General features: G+C 37.2%; 2 protein-coding genes across 6 annotated transcripts in view; one reads left to right on the top strand and one right to left on the bottom strand.

Moving 5' to 3' along the window:
• The window catches only part of LOC138149895 (zinc finger protein 286A-like), a 130,467-nt gene extending 120,876 nt beyond the window's left edge, over positions 1-9,591 (top strand). For 4 of the 5 annotated variants that reach the window (XM_069073090.1, XM_069073095.1, XM_069073094.1 and 1 more), the window contains exon 6: positions 3,575-9,591. In XM_069073090.1, the coding sequence (XP_068929191.1) occupies positions 3,575-4,788 (1,214 nt within the window). In that variant the 3' untranslated portion in view covers positions 4,789-9,591. The remainder of the gene's footprint in view (positions 1-3,574) is intronic. The other variant, XM_069073096.1, reaches the window with a different exon arrangement.
• The window catches only part of PIK3R5 (phosphoinositide-3-kinase regulatory subunit 5), a 150,341-nt gene that overhangs the window by 774 nt on the left and 127,107 nt on the right, over positions 1-22,460 (bottom strand). The gene's annotated exons all lie outside the window — the stretch shown is intronic.

Below are 22,460 nucleotides of genomic sequence, written 5' to 3'. Positions count from 1 at the left end.
GCTGGATCATAACCTAGCTTTTGTATTAATTCTCTATTTCCTTCCTAAACTTCTGTCTTCTGTACTTCTTTCTTATAAAAACCTAAGGAGTTTCTTATTAGCTTCATTAGGCAAACTACTTCTTTGTTTTCAGAATCTGATTGTTGAAAGCTTCACATTCTTCATAGACTTAAATCCTTTATAGATTTTTTGACCATGGAATCCCGCCATATCCTTTTTATGAATCCTTTGAAATCCATTTTCTCATAATCTAAAGTAATCAACTGTGCCATACTTTCATGTCCTTAATCACAGACTCTTATGAGTTCCCAAAATGTTCCATCATTTCTTTTTCAGCAGTTTTTCTTGTTGACTGTATCAGCAAGCACCCCAGCATCCCCAGGGTGTCTGCCAACACAGATTCTTAGATCTGCTTTGTTAAAGGAAAGCAACTCAAAATGGGTTAACAAGCTTACTTTAATCAGTCAAATATATATCGTTTACCTAGTTCAGGGGAAAAAGCACCCCGAACTTCAAAGTATACAGACAGAATTATTAAGACAGAAACAGATCAAGTAGACAGCTTTCCAAACTGTCCAACCATTACATCCATACCAAATCAACATCTGGGTTTTTCAAAGCCGGGGGGGCTCTGGACAATGGCTTCCCAGAATCCAGATCAAATCACAGAACACTTCTCAAAGTGAGTCCCAAAACAAAGCTACACATCAGGGCTTATATAGCCTTCTCCTGGCTCAGAGAATGTAACAACCTTATTGACTCACTGGCCAATCAAGAAGTATCTACTGAAAAACAAGCCTCCCACCCCAGGCTCCAGGTGCACTTTAGCCTAGGGTCAGGGAAGATCTTTAAAATTTACATCCCCATTACATTGACCAAAAGTGAGTTGAGAATAGTTGTTCCCTTTGTATTTTTCTCTTTTCAAAGAAGAATGAAATTATCATGAAAGTAATCAAATAATTTAGTAGTTGGTCTTTTTTCAGCAGAGAATTAAGAATTCCAGCAGATGTTTGGGATAAGTTCCCCTTCAGTTTCCCACTACCTCATGCCTCCCTTCCCAGAATGTGTTCTCTTTCCTAAACTCGCCTCCTCTATTCTCTATGTCTAGTTGGCCCAGTGACAGTATTGTTTCTGTTTCTTTCAACATTGATTTTTATCGAGGTATTCTCTACTCACTTCCCCTCAGTTTTAGATTTCCTCACATGAACATATCTTATTATATAAAGCTATTCAACTATCCTTTTTTGTGCCTTCTGTTCCTCTTTAAAAAAATTTTTTAGGGGCGTCTAGGTGGTACAGTGAATAGAGCACCGGCCCTGGAGTCAGGAGGAGCTGAGTTCAAATGTGGCCTCAGACACTTTACACAAAACTAGCCGTGTGACCATGGGCAATGTGACCATGTGACCTACCTTCCCCTCTCCAAAAAGCAAAAACAAAAAAAAAATTAATTTAAATGAGTAGAACAGAAAAAGGATTATATCAAAAACTTACACATCTATTACATATAGCTTGCTTTTTAAAGTATATAACAAATTCAACATGTAATTTTCAAAGCTGTCCTTCTTGTATATTAATTGTATTCTCTTCTATTAAAAATACCTCAGTGACCTTCTTTTATATGTTTCTGTGGGACCACCACCCTATTAATAACTTCCTCCTACCTCTCCCACTGGAGTAAAGAATCTTGTGATAAACATAGTCAAACAAAACAAATGTCACATTCTACACCATTAGTCCATAACCTCTTTGTCAGGAGATGGACAGTATGCTTCATATCCTCTAGCATTATGGTTAACCATTGCACTGATCAGAGTTCTTTAGTCTTTCTGAGAGCTAACTTTTTTTATAATAATGTTTTTGTTAGATTTATTCTTCTGATTCTTTTCACTTATCTCTGCATCAATTCATAGAGGTCTTTCCAGGTTTCTCTGAAACTATCCTTTTTTGTCATTTATGATGCAGTAATATTCTCTTGTATTAACATAATTTGTTCAGCTATTCCTCTTTAGAAGGTACTTCCTTTGAGGACAAGGATTTTTCTTTGTGTTTTGGGGGGATCTTTGCATTTATTAAGTACTTACCAGGTTCTTAGTGTGGGATATACAAATAAAAAAGTAGACAGCCCTTGATCTCAGAGCTTGTCTTCTAATGGGTGAAACAACACGTATGGGAAGTTTTAGCAGCAAGTCAGATAGAAAGGTCCCGTGGTCCTTAGGGTGCAGTAAGAAAGTAGATGTTAATGCCTCCACAGTCATTTCCACTTACAACATTTTATAAGTGTATGATGTTGAACCATTTGGAAGTGCTGAGGACTTTAGTGGCAAGAGCTTTCTTTGCTGCAGGAGCATTTACCAGGCTATATCTCCATAGACATTGCTTTCCAGGATTAAATGAGATAATATTTATACAGTATTTAACAGTGCCTGACACATAGTAGGTGTTTAATGATGACTGAAGGTACTGGGCTGAAAATATTGCTATTCCCAGTGCTCTTAGATTCAGTGTCCTGGGCTACCGTGTTTCCCCAATAATAAGACCTATCCCGAAAATAAGCCTTCCCCTTACTGTGTAAGATTCCTCTAAAATAAGCCCTCCCCCGAAAATAAGCCCTATTGAGATTGCTACTGTAGTGAAGGTGATCCCCTGCGCTACACGCTACATTACAGTACCCTCTGTATGCACCGTCCCCCCCCCCCGGGTGAAATGCACGCCACGCTCCGAGCTGCATCCAATCAGAGCTGCAGCAGTGAGCGCATCATCCTGTTCTTCCCCAGTGATATGCTTATTGAATAAAGGTACATTTTTTTGTTCACATTTACCTGTTTATTAAAATTGCTGTCAATGTTCATTAAAATAAGCCCTCCCCTGAAAATAAGCCCTCTGGTGTTTTTCTGTCCAAAAAAATAAGACAGTGTCTTATTATCGGGGAAACACGGTGTCTCTGGCAACTAAGAGGTTATTAACAGTGACCCACTTATGAAATGCTAGCTACTTAGTGACAGTGGGCTCAGTAACATCCTACTCTTTGTGATCCCATTTAGTGTTTTCTTGACAAAGCTACTGGAGTTGTTTGCTATTTCCTTCTCATTTTACAAATGAGAAAACTTTATGAGGCATTTTACAGGTGAGGCAAACAGGATTAAGGGACATGTCCAGGGTTACACAGCTAGTAAGTATCTGAGTCCAGATTTGAACACCAGAGGATGAGTCTTCCTGATTCCAGGCCTGGCTGCCTGTGCCACCTAGTTTGCCCCTTGCAGTGGGCCTATCCTACTTCATTCAATCTGTGCTTTCCCACCATCTCCATCTACAACCTTTCTCTTTAGCTGAATTCACAGGGTTATCTTAATTCTTACCCTACTTACCTTCCTGTACACAATCTGATCATGTTTAGTGAATACAACACCCTTCCCATCTCTTCTATTCCTTTTCTCCCCTCTTATTCCCATCTCCCTAGTAGGTTGCAGGACTGTTTTTAAATTGTTAAAGCCTACTCATAGGTTTTGTTTTTAGCTTTATTATCTCATTTTACTAGTTTCTTTTTTATGACCTTTGTATTTCCACTTTCTTTCAGACTGGGATACTAGGTCTGAGAGCAGAGAGTCAACTTCAGTACAGGAAATCTCTGAAGAGGAATCATCACAAAGGGTGATAGTAGGAAGAGTTACAGAGGATGATGCCTCCAATTTGGAAGAATGTGAGGACTGGTTAGAGAGACAACAGGAAAATGAGAGACATTTGAGGCAAGTGACAGTTGCCCATAGGAAAGACCTTACGAAGGAGAGAGACTTTGAATATAATACATACTGGAAAAGTTTTAATCAAAGGTCAGTTATTGTTAATCAAGAAAAAGTTTCTACAGGAGAGAAATTGGTTAACTTTGAAAGAAAGACCTTTAAACAAAACTCAAATCTAATGAAAACCCAGAAAATCTACAAGGAGAAAAAACCTTGTAAGTGTAATGAATGTGGAGAATCCTTTAGTTACCATTCAGTACTTATTCGACATCAAAGAATTCATACTGGAGAGAAACCATATACATGCAATAATTGTGGGAAGGCTTTCAGCCACAAAGCTAACCTCAAAAAACATTTGAAAACTCATACTAGGGCAAGACTCTATACGTGCAATGCATGTGGGAAAACCTTTACTGAGAGCTCAGCTTTTTCTGAACATCAGAAAACACATATTGGAGAGAGACCTTATGAATGTAATGAATGTGGGAAAGCCTTCAGTCGAACTTCACACCTTATTCAGCATAAGATGATTCATACCGGAGAGAAGCCCTATCAATGTAATGAATGTGACAAAGCCTTCATTCACTCCTCAGCTCTTATTAAGCATCAGAGAACTCATACTGGAGAGAAACCCTATACATGTAATGAATGTGGGAAAGCATTCAGTCACTGCTCATCCCTTACTAAACATCAGAGGGTTCATACTGGAGAGAAGCCCTATGAATGTAGTGAATGTGGGAAAACCTTTAGTCAGAGTACACACCTTGTTCAACATCAGAGAATTCATACTGGAGAGAAACCCTATGAATGCAATGAATGTGGGAAAACGTTCAGCAGAAGTTCAAACTTTGCTAAACATCAGAGAATTCATAGTGGAAAGAAACCCTATGAATGTAATGAATGTGGCAAAGCCTTCATTCATTCATCAGCTCTTATTCAGCATCAGAAAACTCACACTGGAGAGAAACCATATAGATGTAATGAGTGTGTGAAAACCTTCAAGTGTAGTTCCTCTCTCCTTAGGCATCAGAGACTCCATACAGGGGAGTAGGCCCCAGAAACTAATAAATGTAGGGAAACCTTAGAATCCTCAGTAGAATATGAGCTCCTTGGGAGCAGGGACTGTTTAGTTTTTGGTCTCTATCCCTACCATCTAATAGTGCCTGAGACATAGGTGCTTAATAAATGCTTGTGGGGTTGAACTTGTTATTTTGTTGAATATTTTTACAATCAAGGAAGGAGATCCACAAAAGATTATAAGTTTTTTTAGGCTGAACTTTATATACTTGTGACTTTATACAGCACATTGTCCAGGCAATGGACATTTATCATTTAATAAATATTTGTTGATTCATTGATGATGATAACATCAAAAGCTCCTGCTCTCAGGAAATACATATTAAAAGAAGCCCTACAAATAAATAGGAAGTTAACAGTTCAATTTACTTTCCAAAGAATCGTTATAGTTGGTCTAAGCAACCAAAAACAGTTCTTAGATTCTTTTCCTTCCCACCCCCAAATCTGAAGAAGCCAGGGAATTTAAGTAATATTTCTCCCCTAGGTTGTTAAAAGCTATGAGAGTGACCATATCAAGTACATAGGAGAGATATTTTTGAAAACAGTACTAATACATACCATCACTACCACCATCCCCACACTAATAAATGTCTGAGGTCCTGGAAACAATGTGATGGCATCTGAATCCTAGGTCAATTTTTCTGGGTTTTTTTGTTTGTTTTCACTTTTGAAAGGCCTGTTTTATTATGATATTTGTTGATTATTCTTCATAACCTGAATTGCTGTGCGTATCCCTAATTCTGGAAAGGGGAACTAGATAAGTACAAGGGAGATGACCTGTATAGAGATTAAAGAATTGGGGGTAGGAAGGTAGAGTGAATTAAATTTACTGTTTTGGAGCTGTGGCACATGTGGCAGAAACTTGAAAATCAAAGCCCATGTCAAAGGAAATCAGCACAAGAAGGCTTTGTCCTAGATAGGAACGAAGTGCTCCCTATCCTGTATTCTGGTTGCCTCAGTCAAAAGGTTCTGGGACAGAACTAGTGTGGAAGTCAGCTCAAATCCTTTTGAATTTAGGAAAAGAATAAACTCAAATGAGCTGAAAGAAAGGTATGATCAGCATGACAACTTGGTTAAATTTACCCTCCAACATTATTTCCTTCCTGTGGCCAAAAATTTGCTCTATTTTTTAAAGAAATGATTATCTTTTTGTTTTTGCATCACCTTTTATACATAAGAACCTAGTTAAAAAAATTACAGTGAATTAATAACTTCCACTAACTTTCTTAGTCTCTACAACATAGCCACATTCACTTCCCTTTTACCCTTGTACCAACCTTTGTTTAATCAATTTGCTTCACCCTCCAATCCACTCATCAATTTTCTTTACTTTCTAATAGTTCCACTTAGCTTTTCTTACTTACCTTTGTCAAAATAACATCTTTCTAAAGTCTGCCTCTTCAGCTTCTTAATCCTCTTTGAAATTATCCATAATTCTTTTTTTTTTTTTAAAGTAATTGGGGTTAAGTAACTTGCTCAAGGTTACACGGCCAGTTATTTCTGGGTGTGGTGCTAAGTATCTGAGCCTGGATTTGATCCCCAGGTCATCCCAACACTGGGGCCAGTGCTCTTAGTGAGCCACCTGGCCGCCCCTAAGCAATTGGGGTTAAGTAACTTGCTCAAGGTTACACAGCCAGGTGTTTCTGGGTGGGTGCTAAGTGTCTGAGCCCAGATTCAATCCCCAGGTCATCCCAACACTGGGGCCGGTGCTCTTACTCGCTGTGCTACTTGGCCGCCCCTCCATAATTCTTTAATATCTTCTTTAATTGTCCTTGATACTGCAGTTTCAGCTCAGAACTAGAATCTGAACAAGTAACTCAATCTGGAAATTGTTCTCCAAGTTTTCCCAAATTTCTGCCCCCTAAATTCAACCCCCTGACCTACTTTATCAGTCACTCCAAGTCACCTACTCTATTCTTAAGAATAGAGAGAACTTAAATTCTCTCTTCTTCTGATCCTTTTCCCACATAAGTTGGAAGTAGGACAAGCTGAAGAATATCCAGAGCTGAGTAAATTTAATACTCAGTTGAAGGAACAGGGAAGTTTATCCTAGGAAAATTGAAGACCTAGGGGAAGATATGATAGATGTTACTGAATGTTTGAAGGGCTTCTTTGAATTAGATTTATTCTGTTTGGCCTTAGAGAGTAGAACTAGGAACAATGGGTAAAAATTGGAAAGGCCAATTTAGACTTGATGTCAGAAAAAAAAATTCTTAATAAGGGTTATCCAAAAGTGGAATAGGTACCTTGTGAGGGTGTAGACTTGCTTGCCTTGAAGATCTTTGAGCAGAGACTGAATGCTCACTTGTTAGGTATGATATAGTAGAATTATTTTTGGATATGAGTTTAATTTCTAAGGTCCCTCCCAACTCGGATTCTACACTACTAATATTTGGTGACTTCCAGCTCACAGCAAGGCAGCAGTTTGTTAGCTAATAGATGTGTGCTATCTCACCAGGTCATGTATTTAGAAACTAACAGAGAATTGACAAACCTAGCAACAATTGTACATTGATAATCATTCATGTAGGTACAAATGATATGACCACATGGAACCTAGAAATTAATGCTAAATATTTTGGAGTCCTGGGAAAATACAGAATACTCTAGAGGCATGTGATATTTTCTTCACTGTTGAGTATTGAAGGTAGGAAATCCATAAGTGAAAGTCAGAAAATGGGATTTAAAGTTCTGGATAACATTTTAAAATATAGGCAAGATTAGCTCTTAGCTAGGGATAAAGCATATCTAGTAAACGTCAGTAAAAGGATGTTTGCCCATGGGGATTTTTGTTTGATTGATTGATTTTAAATCCAATCCAGACAGTTTTAAACTAAAAAGGGAAAAGGAAATTCCCACATGGGTCTGCCAAGGCTGGTACTACAAAGAATATTAGGTTTAATATTAGACAAACAAAAGAAAAGAGGACTAGTAATTTACAGAAGAAAATAACCAAAGGGCAGTTAGGTGACGCAGTGAATAGAGCACCGACCCTGGAGCCAGGAGGACCTGAGTTCAAATGTGGCCTTAAACACTTGACACACTTGTTAGCTGTGTGACTTTGGGCAAGTCACTTAACCCCAATTGCCTTGCTTTCCTCCTTCCCCCCCACCCCCCCAAAAAAAAAATTAACTGAGAACCAACTGTGTTGTCTATATACAAATAATAAATAGGGTAAATAAAGATTCCATTTCAACAAGGCAAATAACCTCAAAGGCATCACTGAGATTTGATGAATGGGAACTATGACTAGATTATGGGTCTAGAAGGTTATATATAATTTTTGATGTTTTATTGTTACCAATATGCTGCTACCCATGGAGCCCTACCTAGTAACAGAGTAAAACAAACCAACATATCATTGGCACATTCCACACCCATAGTCTTACTACTTTTCTACCATGAGAATGCCACTAAGTTTTATCAGGAGTCTTCTGGAGTCGATTGGTCATTATATTAGTCTGATTTCTGGGGTCTTTTACTGTTGTTTTCCTTTATTATGGTCAGTGACCACACAAGAAGTATGTGTGTGTATGTGTGTGCATTCTTGTTTCTGCATATAGATCCTTTTAAAAATATTTTTTTCCATTTACTTTCAAAAACGATTTTTAACACATTTAAAAATTATATTTAGTTCTAAATTCTCTCCATCTGCCAACCTCCCCTGTCCCTGAGATGGCAAAAAATTTGATACTGATTATACATACATGTGCAATCATGAAAAACATTTCCATATTAGTCTTGTAAAAGAATATGCACACTCACACTAACTCCAAGAAAATAATAAAGTGAAAAATAGTATGCTTTGATCTGCATTTAGATTCCATGAGTTCTTTCTCTGGAGGTAGATAGCATTTTTCATCATGAGTCCTTTTGAATTGTCTTGGATCATTGTATTGCTGAAAATTACTAAGTCATTCACAGTTGATCATGGTACAGTATTGGTGTTAGTGTGTACAATGTTCTGGTTCTGCTCACTACATTTTGTATCAGTTCCTTTTAGTCTTTCCAGGTTTTTCTGAATGTATCCCATCATTTCTTATAGTATGAAAGTATTCTGTCACAATCATCTACCACAACTTGTTAAGCTGTTCCTTAGCTGATGGGATATTCCCTAATGTTCTTTGCCACAACAAAAAGAGCTGCTATAAATATTTTTGTACACAGAGGTCCTCTCCCCTTCCCCCTTTTAAAAATCTCTTTGGGATACAGACCTAGTAGTGGTATTGCTAAGTCAAAGAGTATGCACAGTTTTATAGCAGTTTGGGCATAGTTCCAAATTATTCTCTAGAATGGTTAATTTAGTTCACAACTCCATCTACGATGTATTAATATCTTTCCCAAATCTCCAACATTTATCATTTTCCTTTTCTGTCATACTAGCCAATACAACAAGTGTGAGGTGGTACATCAAAGTTGTTTTGATTAACATTACTCTAGGAGTATATTGGTAACAATAAAAAGCATCATTAAAACATCATTCTCTAGGATTTAGAGGGTTTTTTTTCTTATGACTATAGATAATTTCAATTACTTCATCTGAAAAGTACCTGTTCATACATTTTGACCATTTATCAGTTGGGGAATGACTTCTATTCTTATAAATTTGACTCGGGGGTAACTAGGTGGTGCAGTAAATAGAGCCCTGGCCCTGGAGTCAGAAGGACCTGAGTTCAAATCTGGCCTCAGGCAATACAAAACTAGCTGTCTGACCGTGGGTAAGTCACTTAACCCCAATTGCCCTACCTTCCCCCCTCCAAAAAAAAAAAAAAGCAAATTTGACTCTGTTCTCTATATATTTGAGAAATGGGGCCTTTATCAGAGAGACTGACTATAAAAATTTTCCCCCAGCTTTCTGATTTCCTTCTAATCTTCATTGCATTGGTTTTGTTTCTGTAAAAACTTTATTACTTTAATCAAAATTATCCATTTTACATTTTTTAATGTTCTCTAACTCTTATTTGGTCATAAATTCTTCCTTTATCCATATATCTGACAGGTAAACTATTCCACATTCCCCTAATTTGTAGTATCACCCTTTATGTCTAAATCTTGTACCCATTTTGACCTTACTTTAATATACAATATAAAATATTAGTCTATACCTAGTTTTTGCCAAACTTTTCCAGTTTTCCAAGCAGTTTTTCTCAAATAGTCGTTCCCCCCAAAATCTTTGTGTTTATCAAACACTGGATTACTAGGATCATTTACTACTGTGTCTTGTATACCTAGTCTATACCAATGATCCACCATTCTGTTTCTTAGCCAGTATCAAATTGTTTTGATGATTATTGCTTTGTAATACAGTTTGAGATCTAGTATTGCTAGGCCACCTTGCTTCACTTTTTTCCCCCATTCCCTTTACGCTCTTCATCTTTTTTTCTTCCAGATGAATTTTGTTATTATTTTTTCTAGCTCTTTAAAATAATTTTTGGTAGTTTGATTAGTAGGGCACTGAGTAATTAATTTAGGTATGTCATTTTTATTATATTGGTTCAGCCTACCTATAAGCAAATAATATTTTTCCCGGTTTTTTAGGTTTGACTTTATTTCTGTGAAAAGTGCTTTGTAATTGTGTTCATATAGTTCCTCAGTTTGTCTTGACAGGTAGATTCCCAAATATTTTAAATTGTCTACCATTATTTTAAATTTCTCTATCTCTTGCTGCTGGATTTTGTTGGTAATATGTAGAAATGTTGATGATTTATGTGGGTTTATTTTATATCCTGTGACTCTGATAAAGTTAATTATTTGAACTAATTTTTTAGTTGATTCTGTTTGATTCTCCAAGCATACTATCATGTCACTTACAAAGATCAGTAGTTTTATTTCTTCACTGACTGTTCTAATTCCCTCAATTTTTTCTTCTCTGTATGCCTAGCATTTCTAGTGTAGTATTGAATAATAGTGATGATAATGGGAATCCTTTTTCACCTTTGACTTTGCTGGAAAGGCTTCTAGCTTATCCTCATCACAGATAATGCTTGCTGATGGCTTTAGATAGATACTACTTATTATTTTAAGGAAAATTTATTTCTGTGCTTTCCAGTATTTTTAATAGGAATTAGTTTTATATTTTCTCAAAAGATTTTCTGTATCTAATATAATTTCTATTAGTTTTCCTTTTGTTTGGATCTGTTTAACAGCATCTTGATTTCTCATAAAGTCATTAGCTTCCATTTGCTCCAATCTAATTCTGAAGCAATAATTGTCCTCAGTGAGCTTTTGAGATTCTTTTTCCATCTGTCAAATTCAACTTTTTAAGACATTCTTCTCCTCACTGCCTTTTTTGAGCCTCTTTTGCCATTTGAGTTAGTCTATTTTTTAAGGTATGGATTTTCCTCAGTCAGGCTGTTGACTCTCATTTTGTAATTTTCTTGCATTGTTCTCATTTCTCTTCGCAATTTTTCCTCCACTTCTCTTATCTGCTTCTTAAGGTCCTCTATGGCCTGTAACCAGCTTGTATTTTCCTTTGAAGCTTTTGGTACAGGAGTTCTGACTTCACTGTCTTCCTCCCATTCCATGCTTTGCTCCTTTTTGTCCTCAAAATAGGAGTCTAACGTTGGAATCTTCTGTCTGCTTTGTTTCCTTTGCCTGGTCATGTCGCCCCTCTGTCACTTGATCCCTGGGCTTTTTGCCACAGTAGGACTCTGCCACCAGACAGGGGAGCTTTCATCCCAAATGCTGGGGTTTTCTCAGCTGTCAGAGGTATTAGATGGATGCCCTCTCTGAAGCCTCCACACGCTCTGGCAAACTGGACACACGCCCCAGGACCTCCACCCTACAGTGCAATCCAGATCCAAGCAGGTTAAAGCAAGAGCTATTACTCCTCAGACTGGTCACTTGGTCTCCCTACACTCTGCAGGCTAGGAGCTGAAGCTGCCACGTGGCACTGGCTGGCTGTGCCAGAGTCTCAGCAGCTTCTCACCCCAGGGGCAGAAGCCAGACCACACCCTTCCTTTCTAAAAGAGTTCCTGACTGACCTTTTACTTTCTTTTTGGTGTTTATGGGTTGAAAAGTCTGGAAATCACCACAGCTGCTGGTGATTCAATCTCCTGAACTCTGCTCTGGCCGCTGCTGCCTCCCTCCCTGGGGCCAAAACTGTGTAGCTCATGTGGGACTGTGCTTGGCTCCCAGCACACTGCAATGAACCCTTCCTGTTGGCCTGCCAGGCTGCCTTTAGTGGAAGATTTGTTTCTTTCTGTCACTTTGTGGGTTTTGTAGCTCTAAAATTTGTTTAGAGTCATATTTTATAGGTATTTGAGGTGGTTATGGGGGAAGGTCACAGAATTTCCTGCTTCTACTCCATCATCTTGGCTCTGCCCCCAGCAGTTTTCTTACTTTAAGATTTATTGCTCTCTCTTTTGATTTTCAGGATTTCCAGTTTGGTGTTTAACTGGGGATTTTAATTTGTTCTTTTTCTAGTTTTTTAGCTGCATGCCCAATTCATTGATCTGCTCTTTTTAGAGATAGAAATTTTTCCCATAAGTACTGCTTTGGCTGCATCTCATAAATTTTGGTATGTTGTTTCATTATTGTCATTCTCTTTAATGAAATTATTATTTGTTTCTATAATTTGTTCTTCGACCCACTCATTTTTTAAGATTAGCTTGTTTAGTTTCTAATTTTTACTCTTTCCATGGTTCTTTGTTGAATATAATTTTAATGCATTATAATCTGGAAAGGATGCATTTTATTATTTCTGCTTTTCTGCATTTGGTTGTGAGGTGTTTATGCCGTGATACATGATAAGTTCTTGTGTGGGTGCCATGGACTGCTGAGAAAAAGGTATGTTCCTTTCTATTCCCATTCAGTTTTCTCCAGAGGTCTGTCATATCTAACTTTGCTAAAATCTATTCCTTTCCTTAACTTCTTTTGTTTACTTTTTTGTTATATTTATCTAATTTTGAAAAGGGGAATTTAAGGTCCCCCACTAGTATGGTTTTACTATTTATTTCTTCTGGTAACTCATTTAACTTTCCCTTTAAGAGTTAGGATGCTATACCATTGATGCATATATGTTTAGTATTGATATTATTTCTTTGTCTATGGCACCTTTTAGCAAAATGTAGTGTCCCTGATTGCCTCATTTAATTAGATCTCCTTTTGCTCTTCCTTTGCCTGAGATAGTGATTGCTACCTCTGCTTTTTTTTTTTTAACTTCGGCTGAAACATAATAGATTCTCCTCCAGCCTTTTACCTACTCCGAGTGTCTCTCTGCTTCAAGTGAGTTTCTTGTAAACAACATATTGTAGGACTCTGGTTTTGAACCCATTCTGCTGTTTCCATTTTGTGGGTAAGTTCATCCTATTTACATTCACAGTTATGATTACTGTTTATTTCCCTCTATCCTGCTTTTCCTCATTTATCCTTCTCTCTCCTTTCCCACTGTCCCTCCTCAAAAGTGTTTTGCTTCTGACCACCACCTCGCCCACTCTGCCCTCACTTCTATCAGTCCCCTCTTCTGTTATCCTCCTCCCCCTGTTTCACTGTAGGGTAAGACAGATTTCTATACCCATCTAAGTTTGTATACTGTTCCCAAATTGAGACAGTTCCAATGACAGTAAGTTTCAAGTGTTGACCACCACTCCCTCTCCACTGTAAAATCTCTTTCATACCTCTTTTATGTTCATTTATCCCATTCTACCTCTCTCTTCTCCCTTCTCCCAGTACATCCTTTTTTCTCACCCCCTTAATTTATTTTTTTGAATATCATCCCATCATAGTCAACTCACACTCATGCTCTCTGTTTAGGTACATTCCTTCTCAACTGCCCTAATAAATAAAAAGTTAATAACAGTTACAAGTATCATCTTCCCATGTAAGATATAAACAGTTTAACCTTGTTGAATCCCTTATGATTTCTCTTTCCTGTTTACCTTTTTATGCTTCTCTTCTTGAGTCTTGTATTTGAAAGTCAGATTTTCTGTTCAGCACTGGTCTTTTCATAAGGAAAGTTTGAAATTCCCTTATTTAATTAAATATCCATTCTTTATCCTGAAGGATTATAATCATTTTTGCTGGGCATGTGATTCTTGGTTGTAATCCTAAATCCTTTGCCCTTTGGAATATCATATTACAAGCCCTCTGATCCTTTAATGTAAAAGCTGCGAGATCTTCTATTAGCCTGAATATGGTTCCATGATATTTGAGTTTTCTTTCTGACAGCATGCAGCATTTTCTCCTTGATCTTGGAGCTCTGGAATTTTGCTATAAAATTCCTGTGAGTTCTCATTTTGGAACCTCTTTCAAGTGGTAATCATTGGATTCTTTCCATTTCTATTTTATCCTTTGGTTCTAGGATGTCAGAGCATTTTCCTTCAAAATTTCTTGACACATGATATCTAGGCTCTTATTATGGATCATGGTTTTCAGGTAGTTCAGTAATTCTTAAATTATCTCTCCTCACTTTATTTTGCAGGGCAGTTGTTTTTCCCATGAGATATTTCACAATTTCTTCTGTTTTTTTTTTTCATTCCTTTGATTTTGTTTCATTGTTTCTTGATATTTCATCAAATCATTAGCTTCCACTTGCCTAGTTCTGCTTTTTAAGGAATTCTTGTCTTTAGTGGATTTTTGTATCTCTTTAAACATTTGGCCTATTCTGTTTTTTAAGATGTTATTTATTTTCTTCAGAATTTTTTGTGTGCCTCCTTTACTAAGCTTTTGCCTCTTTCCTGCATTACTTTCCTTTCTTTCCCCCACTTTTCTTATGCTTCTCGTTTTTGATTTTTTTAAATCTTTTTTTCCTGTCTTTTCTAGGATCTGCAACCAATTCACATTTTTCTTTGAGGCTTTGCATGTAGCTGCTTTTATCTCATTATCTTCTTCTGCATATTTGTGTTTTGATCTTCCAAGTCACCATAGTAACTTTTTGTGGTCAGTTTATTTGATGTTCACTCATTTTCCCAGCCCTTTTTTTTCTTTTAACTTTTAGCTTTATATTGTAGCTGTACTCAGTTCCCAATATGGAAGGAGCACTGTCCAAAGCTTCAAGTTTTTCTTTGTTGTTGCCTATGTTCAGAACTAGTTCTGGGGGTCTGTAAGAGTCAGTTCTTTCAAAGTTGTATGATATAAGGAGAGGTGTGGTCAATGCTCTCCTGGCCTGTTCTCCATCTGTCAGCAACCACAGCTACTATTTTCTACCCTGTAACTGTGATGAGGGTCCCTGTTCCAGTCAGTCCTTCACCTCACTATGGGATTGTGACCCTGAATCTTGCATGAGCAATACAACAGGGTTCTGCAGCTATTGCCAGAAACGGGTCTCTTGTAATCTCCTCCTGAACAGTTTTTCAACCTTGTTACTATCTGTGGGCTGAGATCTCCTAATGCAGAAGAAGTTGCCTGAAGTCCTTGCCAGGGCACAGACTTCTCTGGATTGTACTCATCTCAGTGAGACAAACCTTTCTTGCTGACCTTTTAAGCTGTCTTGGGCGAGAAATTTGTTACACCCTATACTTTTATGGGTTCTGCCATTCCAAAATTCATTTTGAGGCATTATTTAAATTTTTAATTTTTATTATTTTAATAATTTAAATTATTTAATTTGTTTAGAAGGGAATTTGGGAGAGCTCAGGCAAGTCCCTGCCTTTACTCCACTATCTTGCCTCCTCCCCCTCTAAATGCCTTTTAAATATTTTACTGATGCATTTTATTTTTATATAACAGTCCTTTCCAAGTATTCTCTCCACCCTCCCCACCACATACACACCCACTGTCATCACCAAACAAACCTCTTCTTCTAACAAAGAAAACCAATAAATCCAACTGAAACAATCACTACATCTAGAAGTATATAAAGCACAATGCACCCAAAGTCCTCCACTTCTTCAGTGAAAGGAGGGTGATAATTCCTCATATTTTCTCCAGTCAGTCAATAAATATTTATTAAATATCTACTATGTGCCCATCAGTAAATTAGCAATTATTAAACACCTATTATGTGGCAGGCACTATGCTAAGCTCTGGGAGTACAAGAGGCAAAAGACAGTCCTTACCCTCAAGGAGCTCACAATCCAATGGGAGAAACAAGCAAACAAATATTAACAAACAAGCTATATACAAGATAAATAGGAAATAATTAACAGAGGGAAGGCATTCCAATTAAGTGGTGTTGAGAAAGGCTTTTTGTAGAAAGTGAGACTTGAAGGGACCCAGGGAAGCCAAAAGATGGAGATGAGGAAGGAGAGCATTCTAAGCATAGGGGAGAAAATGCCTAGAGTTGGAGATGGAGTGTTTTGTTCATGGAACAACAAGGAGGCCAGTGTCACTAGATTAAAGAGCATATATTAGAAATAAGGTGTAAGAAGACTAGAAACAAGGAGGGTAGGGATAGGCTTTGTATTTGAGCCTAAAGGTGATAAGGAGCCACTGGAGTTTATATATTGTGGGGGCTGGGAGTGATGTCGTGGGACATGACATTATACCAAGCACTGGAGATACAAAGAGACAGAAAAGTCTCTACTCTCAAGGAATTCACAGTCTAAGGGAGGAGACAACATGTAAAAAAAAACTATACAAACAAGCTACTGTGAAGGGAATTATTATTTTCATATTAATTGATACAATATGTGTAATGGATATACTAATGGTTTAGAGTTTTCATAATTGCCTCCCCTGGCTTGCTAGTCAGAAGCTTACAATGCAACTTGAAATGATCAATCATACCCTTGACAATGTTCTCACAATCACAGCATTCTTGTGCCTTTGTATCTTAAATATATCTAATCAAACATTGTAGAAGCTGTCCCCATCACAGAACTCTGGTCCTGTGACCCACCAAGTAATGACCTCCCCACTCCCAAGCCCTAAAACAATGCTATTCCCACAGGACTCCAGAACACGTGTACCTTAGTGATTGTAGAGTTATGGGCTCACCATGGGAAACCACTGAGAAATAATTGTTTATAATCCACCTTCCTCCTTTCCTACTTGTGATTTATGTATATAATCTCTACCTTCACCACAGCAAGATGGAATTCTGATCAGGAGAATTCCTGATTTGCAAATCTATTCTTCATAATGAAACTAATTAATTAAACGACTACTTGGTTACCAACACTCCTGTCTTCAGCCTGCTATTTTCTCATTCTCAGGTTAGAGACTGACTCAGTAAAATGCAGTTAACATTAATTGATGTCAGAAGTAAAATCCTGTTAACATTATGTACAAGATAAATTTGAAACAATCAACAGAGGGAAGGCACTAGAAATAAAAGGGGCTGGGAAAAGATTCCTGTAGAAGGTGACATTTTAGCCAGAACTTGAAGGAAGCCTGAGAAGCCAGCAGGGAGATAAATATAAGGTAGAACGCACCAGGTATGGGGGACAGCCAGTCAAAATGTAGTTGAATGATGAAATGCCTTGTTTGAGGAGCAGCCAGGAGTCCAATGTCCCTGGATCACATAATCTTGGGGAGAGGGAGCCGGAGTACAAAAGGGGAGGGCAATTTAAAGTATAAGAAGACTAGGAAGGTATGTGTGTAGGAAAGATTATGAAAAGTTTTGAACACCATACAGGATTTTATATTTGATCTTCAAGATGATCTAGGACCTACTGGAATTTATTGAGTAGAGGGGTAAGACATAAACCTACTTATTAGGAAGATTGGTCATTGCAATTACTCAGTGTTCATCTTCATTTTTATATTCTTTTCATTTATATTATTGCAGTCATTTATGTTTATTATTTTCTTTATTCTGTTACCCCACTCAGCATCATTCATATGTCTTCCTATATTTCTCTAAATTCCTTATTTATCATTTTTTTAATTTATTCATTTTTAGTTTTCAAAATTCATTTCCACAAGATTTTGAGTTACAGTTTTTATCCCCATATTTCCCCTATCCCCAGCCCAAGACAGCAAGTCTACTGAATACCCCTTCCCCCAATCTTCTCTCTCTTATATCCTCCCCCATCACCTCCCTAACTTCCTAGTAGGGCAATATGAATATCTATACTCCAGTGCCTGAATATCTTATTTCCCAGTTGCATGTAAAAAACAATTTTAAAAAATGTTTTTAAAATTTTGAGTTCCAGATTTTTTCCCTTCTTCCCTCCTCACCTGCCCCCACTGGGAAGATAAGTAATTCAATATGGGTTGCACACGTGTGGTTACCCAAATCATTTCCATAGTTGTTCTATTGTGAAAGACTAACTATATTTCCCTCCATCCTATCCTGCCCCCCACTTATTCTATTTTCTACTTTGACCCTATCCCTTTTCAAAAATGTTTGATTCCAATTACCCTCTCCCCCAATCTGCCCTACCTTCTATCATCCCCCCTCTTATTCCCTACCCCTTTATTTTCCTGTAGGGTAAGATACCCAGTTTGGTGTTTTGATTATTCCCTCCTTAAGCCAAATTCAATGAGAATAAGGTTGTCCCTTTCACCTTCTTGCTCCTCCCCTCCATGGTAACAGTTTTCTCTTACCTCTTTTATATGAGATAATTTACCCTAATCTATATCTCCCTTTCTCCTTCTCCCAATTAATTCCTCTCTCACCTCTTAATTTTATTTTTTAGATATCATCCCTTCCTATTCAACTCATCCTGTGCCCTCTATGTATACATGAACATACATATGCCCACCCTCACATATATATATTTATATACACATATACCCTCCTATACCTATATATATATATATATATATACATGTATGTGTACATATATATTCCCTTCAACTATCCTCATACTGAGAAGTCTTATGAGTTACAATTATTGTTTTTCCATGTAGTAATATAAATAGTTCAACTTTAATAAGTTCCTTATGATTTCTTTTTCCTGTTTACCTTCTCATGCTTCTCTTGCTGCTTGTATTTGAAAGTCAGATTTTCTGTTCCCCTCTGGTTTTTTCATCAAAAATGCTTGTAAATCCTCTATTTCTTTGAATGACCATATTTTCCCCTGAAACATGATACTCAGTTTTGCTGGGTAGGTGATTCTTGGTTTTAATCCTAGTTCCTTTGACCTATGGAATATCATATTCCAAGCCCTTCAATCCCTTAATGTAGAAGCTGCTAGGTCATCTGTTATCCTGATTGTGTTTTGATAATACTCATATTTCTTCCTGACTGCTTGCTATATTTTCTCCTTGACCTGGGAACTCCGGAATTTGGCTATAATAATCCTAGGAGTTTTCTTTTGGGGATCTTTTTCAAGAGGCAATTGGTGAATTCTTTCAATTTCTATTTTGCTCTCTGGTTCTAGAATATCAGGGCAATTTTGCTTGATAATTTCTTGAAAGATGGTGTCTAGGCTCTTTTTTTGATCATGGCTTTCAAGTAGTCCAATAATTTTTAAATGCTCTCTCTTGGATCTATTTTCCAAGTCAGTGTTTTTTCCAATGAGATATTTCACATTGCCTTCTATTTTTTCATTTTTTTCTTTGGATCTGTTTTATAGTATCTTGATTTCTCATAAAGTCATTAGCTTCCAATTGCTCCAATCTAATTTTGAAAGAGTTATTTATTCTCTTCAGTGAGTTTTTGAAATTCCTCTTCCATCTGGCAAATTCGACTTTTTAAGACATACTTCTCCTCACTGGCTTTTTGGGCTATTTCAGTTAGTCTATTTTTTAAGGTGTTATTTTCTTCATTGTATTTTTGGGTCTCCTTTAGCAGGATGTTGATTTGCTTTTCATGATTTTCATACATCATTCTCATTTCTCTTCCCAATTTTTCCTCCACTTCTCTTACTTGATTTTCAAAATCTTTCTTGAGCTCCTCCATGGCCTGTAACCAATTCATATTTTTCTTGGATGCTTTTGATGCAGGAGTTCCAATTTCACTGCCTTCCTTCTGCTCCATGCCTTGATCCTTTTTGTCCCCAAAAAAGGATTCTATCATCTGTTTATGCTTCCTCATATTGCCAGCCAATTACTTGACTTTTGAGCTCTTTGCCACAGTAGAACTCTGCTTCCAGAATGGAGAGAGCTTTGTCCCAAATCACTGGGGTTTTCACAGCTGCCAGAGCTATTAGGAGGCCACCCTCTCTACAGCCCCCATAAGCTATGGCACCTGGCCACACACCCCAGGGCCACTACCTAAGACCAGCCAGGTCAATGCAAAAGCAATTACCCTCTGAATGGTTGCTTGGTCCCCCTATAATCTGAAGGTCAGGAGCTCCTGAGGCAGCCACAGGGTGGCTGCACCACCACTGTGCCTCCACTGCTTCTCACCCTGGGGGCAGGAGCTGTATCATGCTCTTCTGTGTCCCCCTGTTCCAAGAGAGTTCCACACAGACTTTTTATTGTATCTTTGGAATTTATGGTTTCAGAAGTCTGGAAACCACCACAGCTGCTGGTCATTCACTCTCCTGAAGTCTGCTCTGGCCACCACTGGTCGGGGCCACCTTGGGGCAAGAACCATGCAGCTCATGTGGGGCTGGGCTCGGCTCCCAGTGCACTGCAGTAGACCTTTCCTATCAGCCTGCCAGGCTGTCTTCAGCAGGAGATTTGTTTCTCTCTGTCACTTTGTGGGTTCTATAGCTTTAAAATTTGTTTAGAGTAATTTTTTTACAGGTATTGTAAGTGGTTGGAGGTGGAGCCCATGCCAAGTTTGTGCTTCTACTCTGCCATCTTGGCTCTGATCATTTCTTACAGTGAAATATTCCATTACATCAGTAATATTAGTATGTTAATTTGTTTATCTATTCCCCATTTTATTTCTTGTTATTTTCTTCTACAAAAAGTTCTGCTGTGAATATTTTGTTATGTCTTGTCTCTTTCTGTCAAAACCTTCTTATGGCAGGGTATATGGTAAATAATGTCAAATAGCATGAATAATTCAGTGAGTTTTTCTCACATAATTCCAAATTGTTTTCTAGGATAATTAGATCCAACCAACAAAGTAACAAAAATTTTTTTTCTGCTTAACAATTTCTCTATTTACTCTAACCTAGATTGATTTTGTTCATGAAAAAGTTTTAAATTTTTATTTAGTTAAAATTATCTGCTTTCTTTTTTATGATAAACCTCCACCTCTTATTTGGCTAAGAATTCACCCCAGTAAGAGTTACTGTGGTATACTCTGTATAAAGAATTTGCTGTGGTATATAGTATGTGGTGCTGATCTAAACATATTTTCTGCCAAAAAGCTTTTCATATTTCCAAAAAGTTCTTGCCAAAGAGAGGGTCTTTCCTCCAGGTAGTTTATTGAGTTTATTGAACACTGGACTACTAAGTTCAGTTGTTTCTGAATCTTGTTTATTTTACATCCCCCACTGATCTATTTTTCCATTAAAAAAAATTGGTTTTAAAAAGGTTTGATGATGATTGCTGTATAAAATAGTTTGAAGTCTGGAAGTGCTGAGTTGCCTTCATTCCTTTCCCTGTCCCACAGTATTGTTGTACTAAATGAATTTTGTTATTATTTTGTCTAGTTCTCTAAAGTAGCTTGATTGCTATTGATACTAATTCTATTAATTAATTTAGGTGGTATCATGTTCATTATATTGGGGTAGCTCAACCATGAGCAATGAATAACCTTCTAATTATTTAAAACTTTATTATTATAAAGACTATTTTGAGTGTGTCTTATTTTATTTTAATTTTTTTTTTATTTTTGGAGGGCAGTTGGGGTTAAGTGACTTGCCCAAAGTCACATAGCTAGTAAGTGTGTCAAGTGTCTGAGGTCGGATTTGAACTCAGGTCCTCCTGACTCCAGGGCCAGTGCTTTATTCATGGGGCCACCTAGCCGCCCCTTGTGTTTCTTAGTTTATTGCTGCTCAAATATTTTATGTAGCTTGTAGTTATATTGAAAGGTATTTCTCAGTAGATTGATAGATAGGTAGAACATTTATTAAATGCTTACTAAGTGTCCTAGAATCTAATGATTCAAATTTAAAAAAAAACCAACACAGAGCCATTTCTCAAGGAACTTTTATTCTAATAATGGAAGACAAAACATAAAGGGGAGCTGGTAATTGGGAGGTGGATGCTGGTGGGCTGTAGCAATCTAGAATGTGAATTGGGTTTTTTTTTTCTGGCTTCTCATTGCTGTAAGAAAATGGTTATAATTTTGGGAATTTATTTTGTAACCTGACATTTTACTAAACTTAGTAAATAGTATGTTGGCAGATTTTTCTGGGGTTTTCTAAGAAAACTATAATGTTGTTTGCAAATAGAGAAAAATGTGTCTCTTCTTTTGCCTGTATACCATATGATGTTTTATGCCTTTAATTTTTTTCTCATCTTACTGCAATCCCTAGAATTTCTAGAATTCTGCATATATGTATATTCATATAGACAAGTATGTACATACAAACATACACTTATGTGTGTATATGTGTACACACACATATATGAAGGCCTTTTCTTAATTCTTCTCTTTTTTGACCTCTGCAGCATTTGATACTGCTTCCAGAACCTTTTATCCTTCTTGTATTTCATGACATTGCTCTCTCTCCTGGTTCAGCTCTTTTATCAATGTCCATCAACCTCCTAACCATAGGTGTACTCCTTACTGAAAGATCTGTCCTAGGCCCTCCTTTCTCTTATACCCTCTTTTCACCTATTATGGGCTCAATTATCTCCATGTGGAAAACCCAGGTCTATGTTCCAGACATTTCCAATTCATCATGTCCAAAATAGAATTCATTATCTTCCCCTATAATACATCTAACCTCCAAACTTCTCTATTTCTTT

This window comes from Petaurus breviceps, unplaced genomic scaffold (genome assembly GCF_028583685.1).
Source record: "Petaurus breviceps papuanus isolate PSGF00001 unplaced genomic scaffold, PetGlider_PUasm1.0 90865, whole genome shotgun sequence".
Lineage (NCBI taxonomy): Eukaryota > Metazoa > Chordata > Mammalia > Diprotodontia > Petauridae > Petaurus > Petaurus breviceps.
The sequence above is the reverse complement of the archived record's forward strand: the minus strand, read 5'-3'. Positions and strand labels throughout refer to the sequence as shown.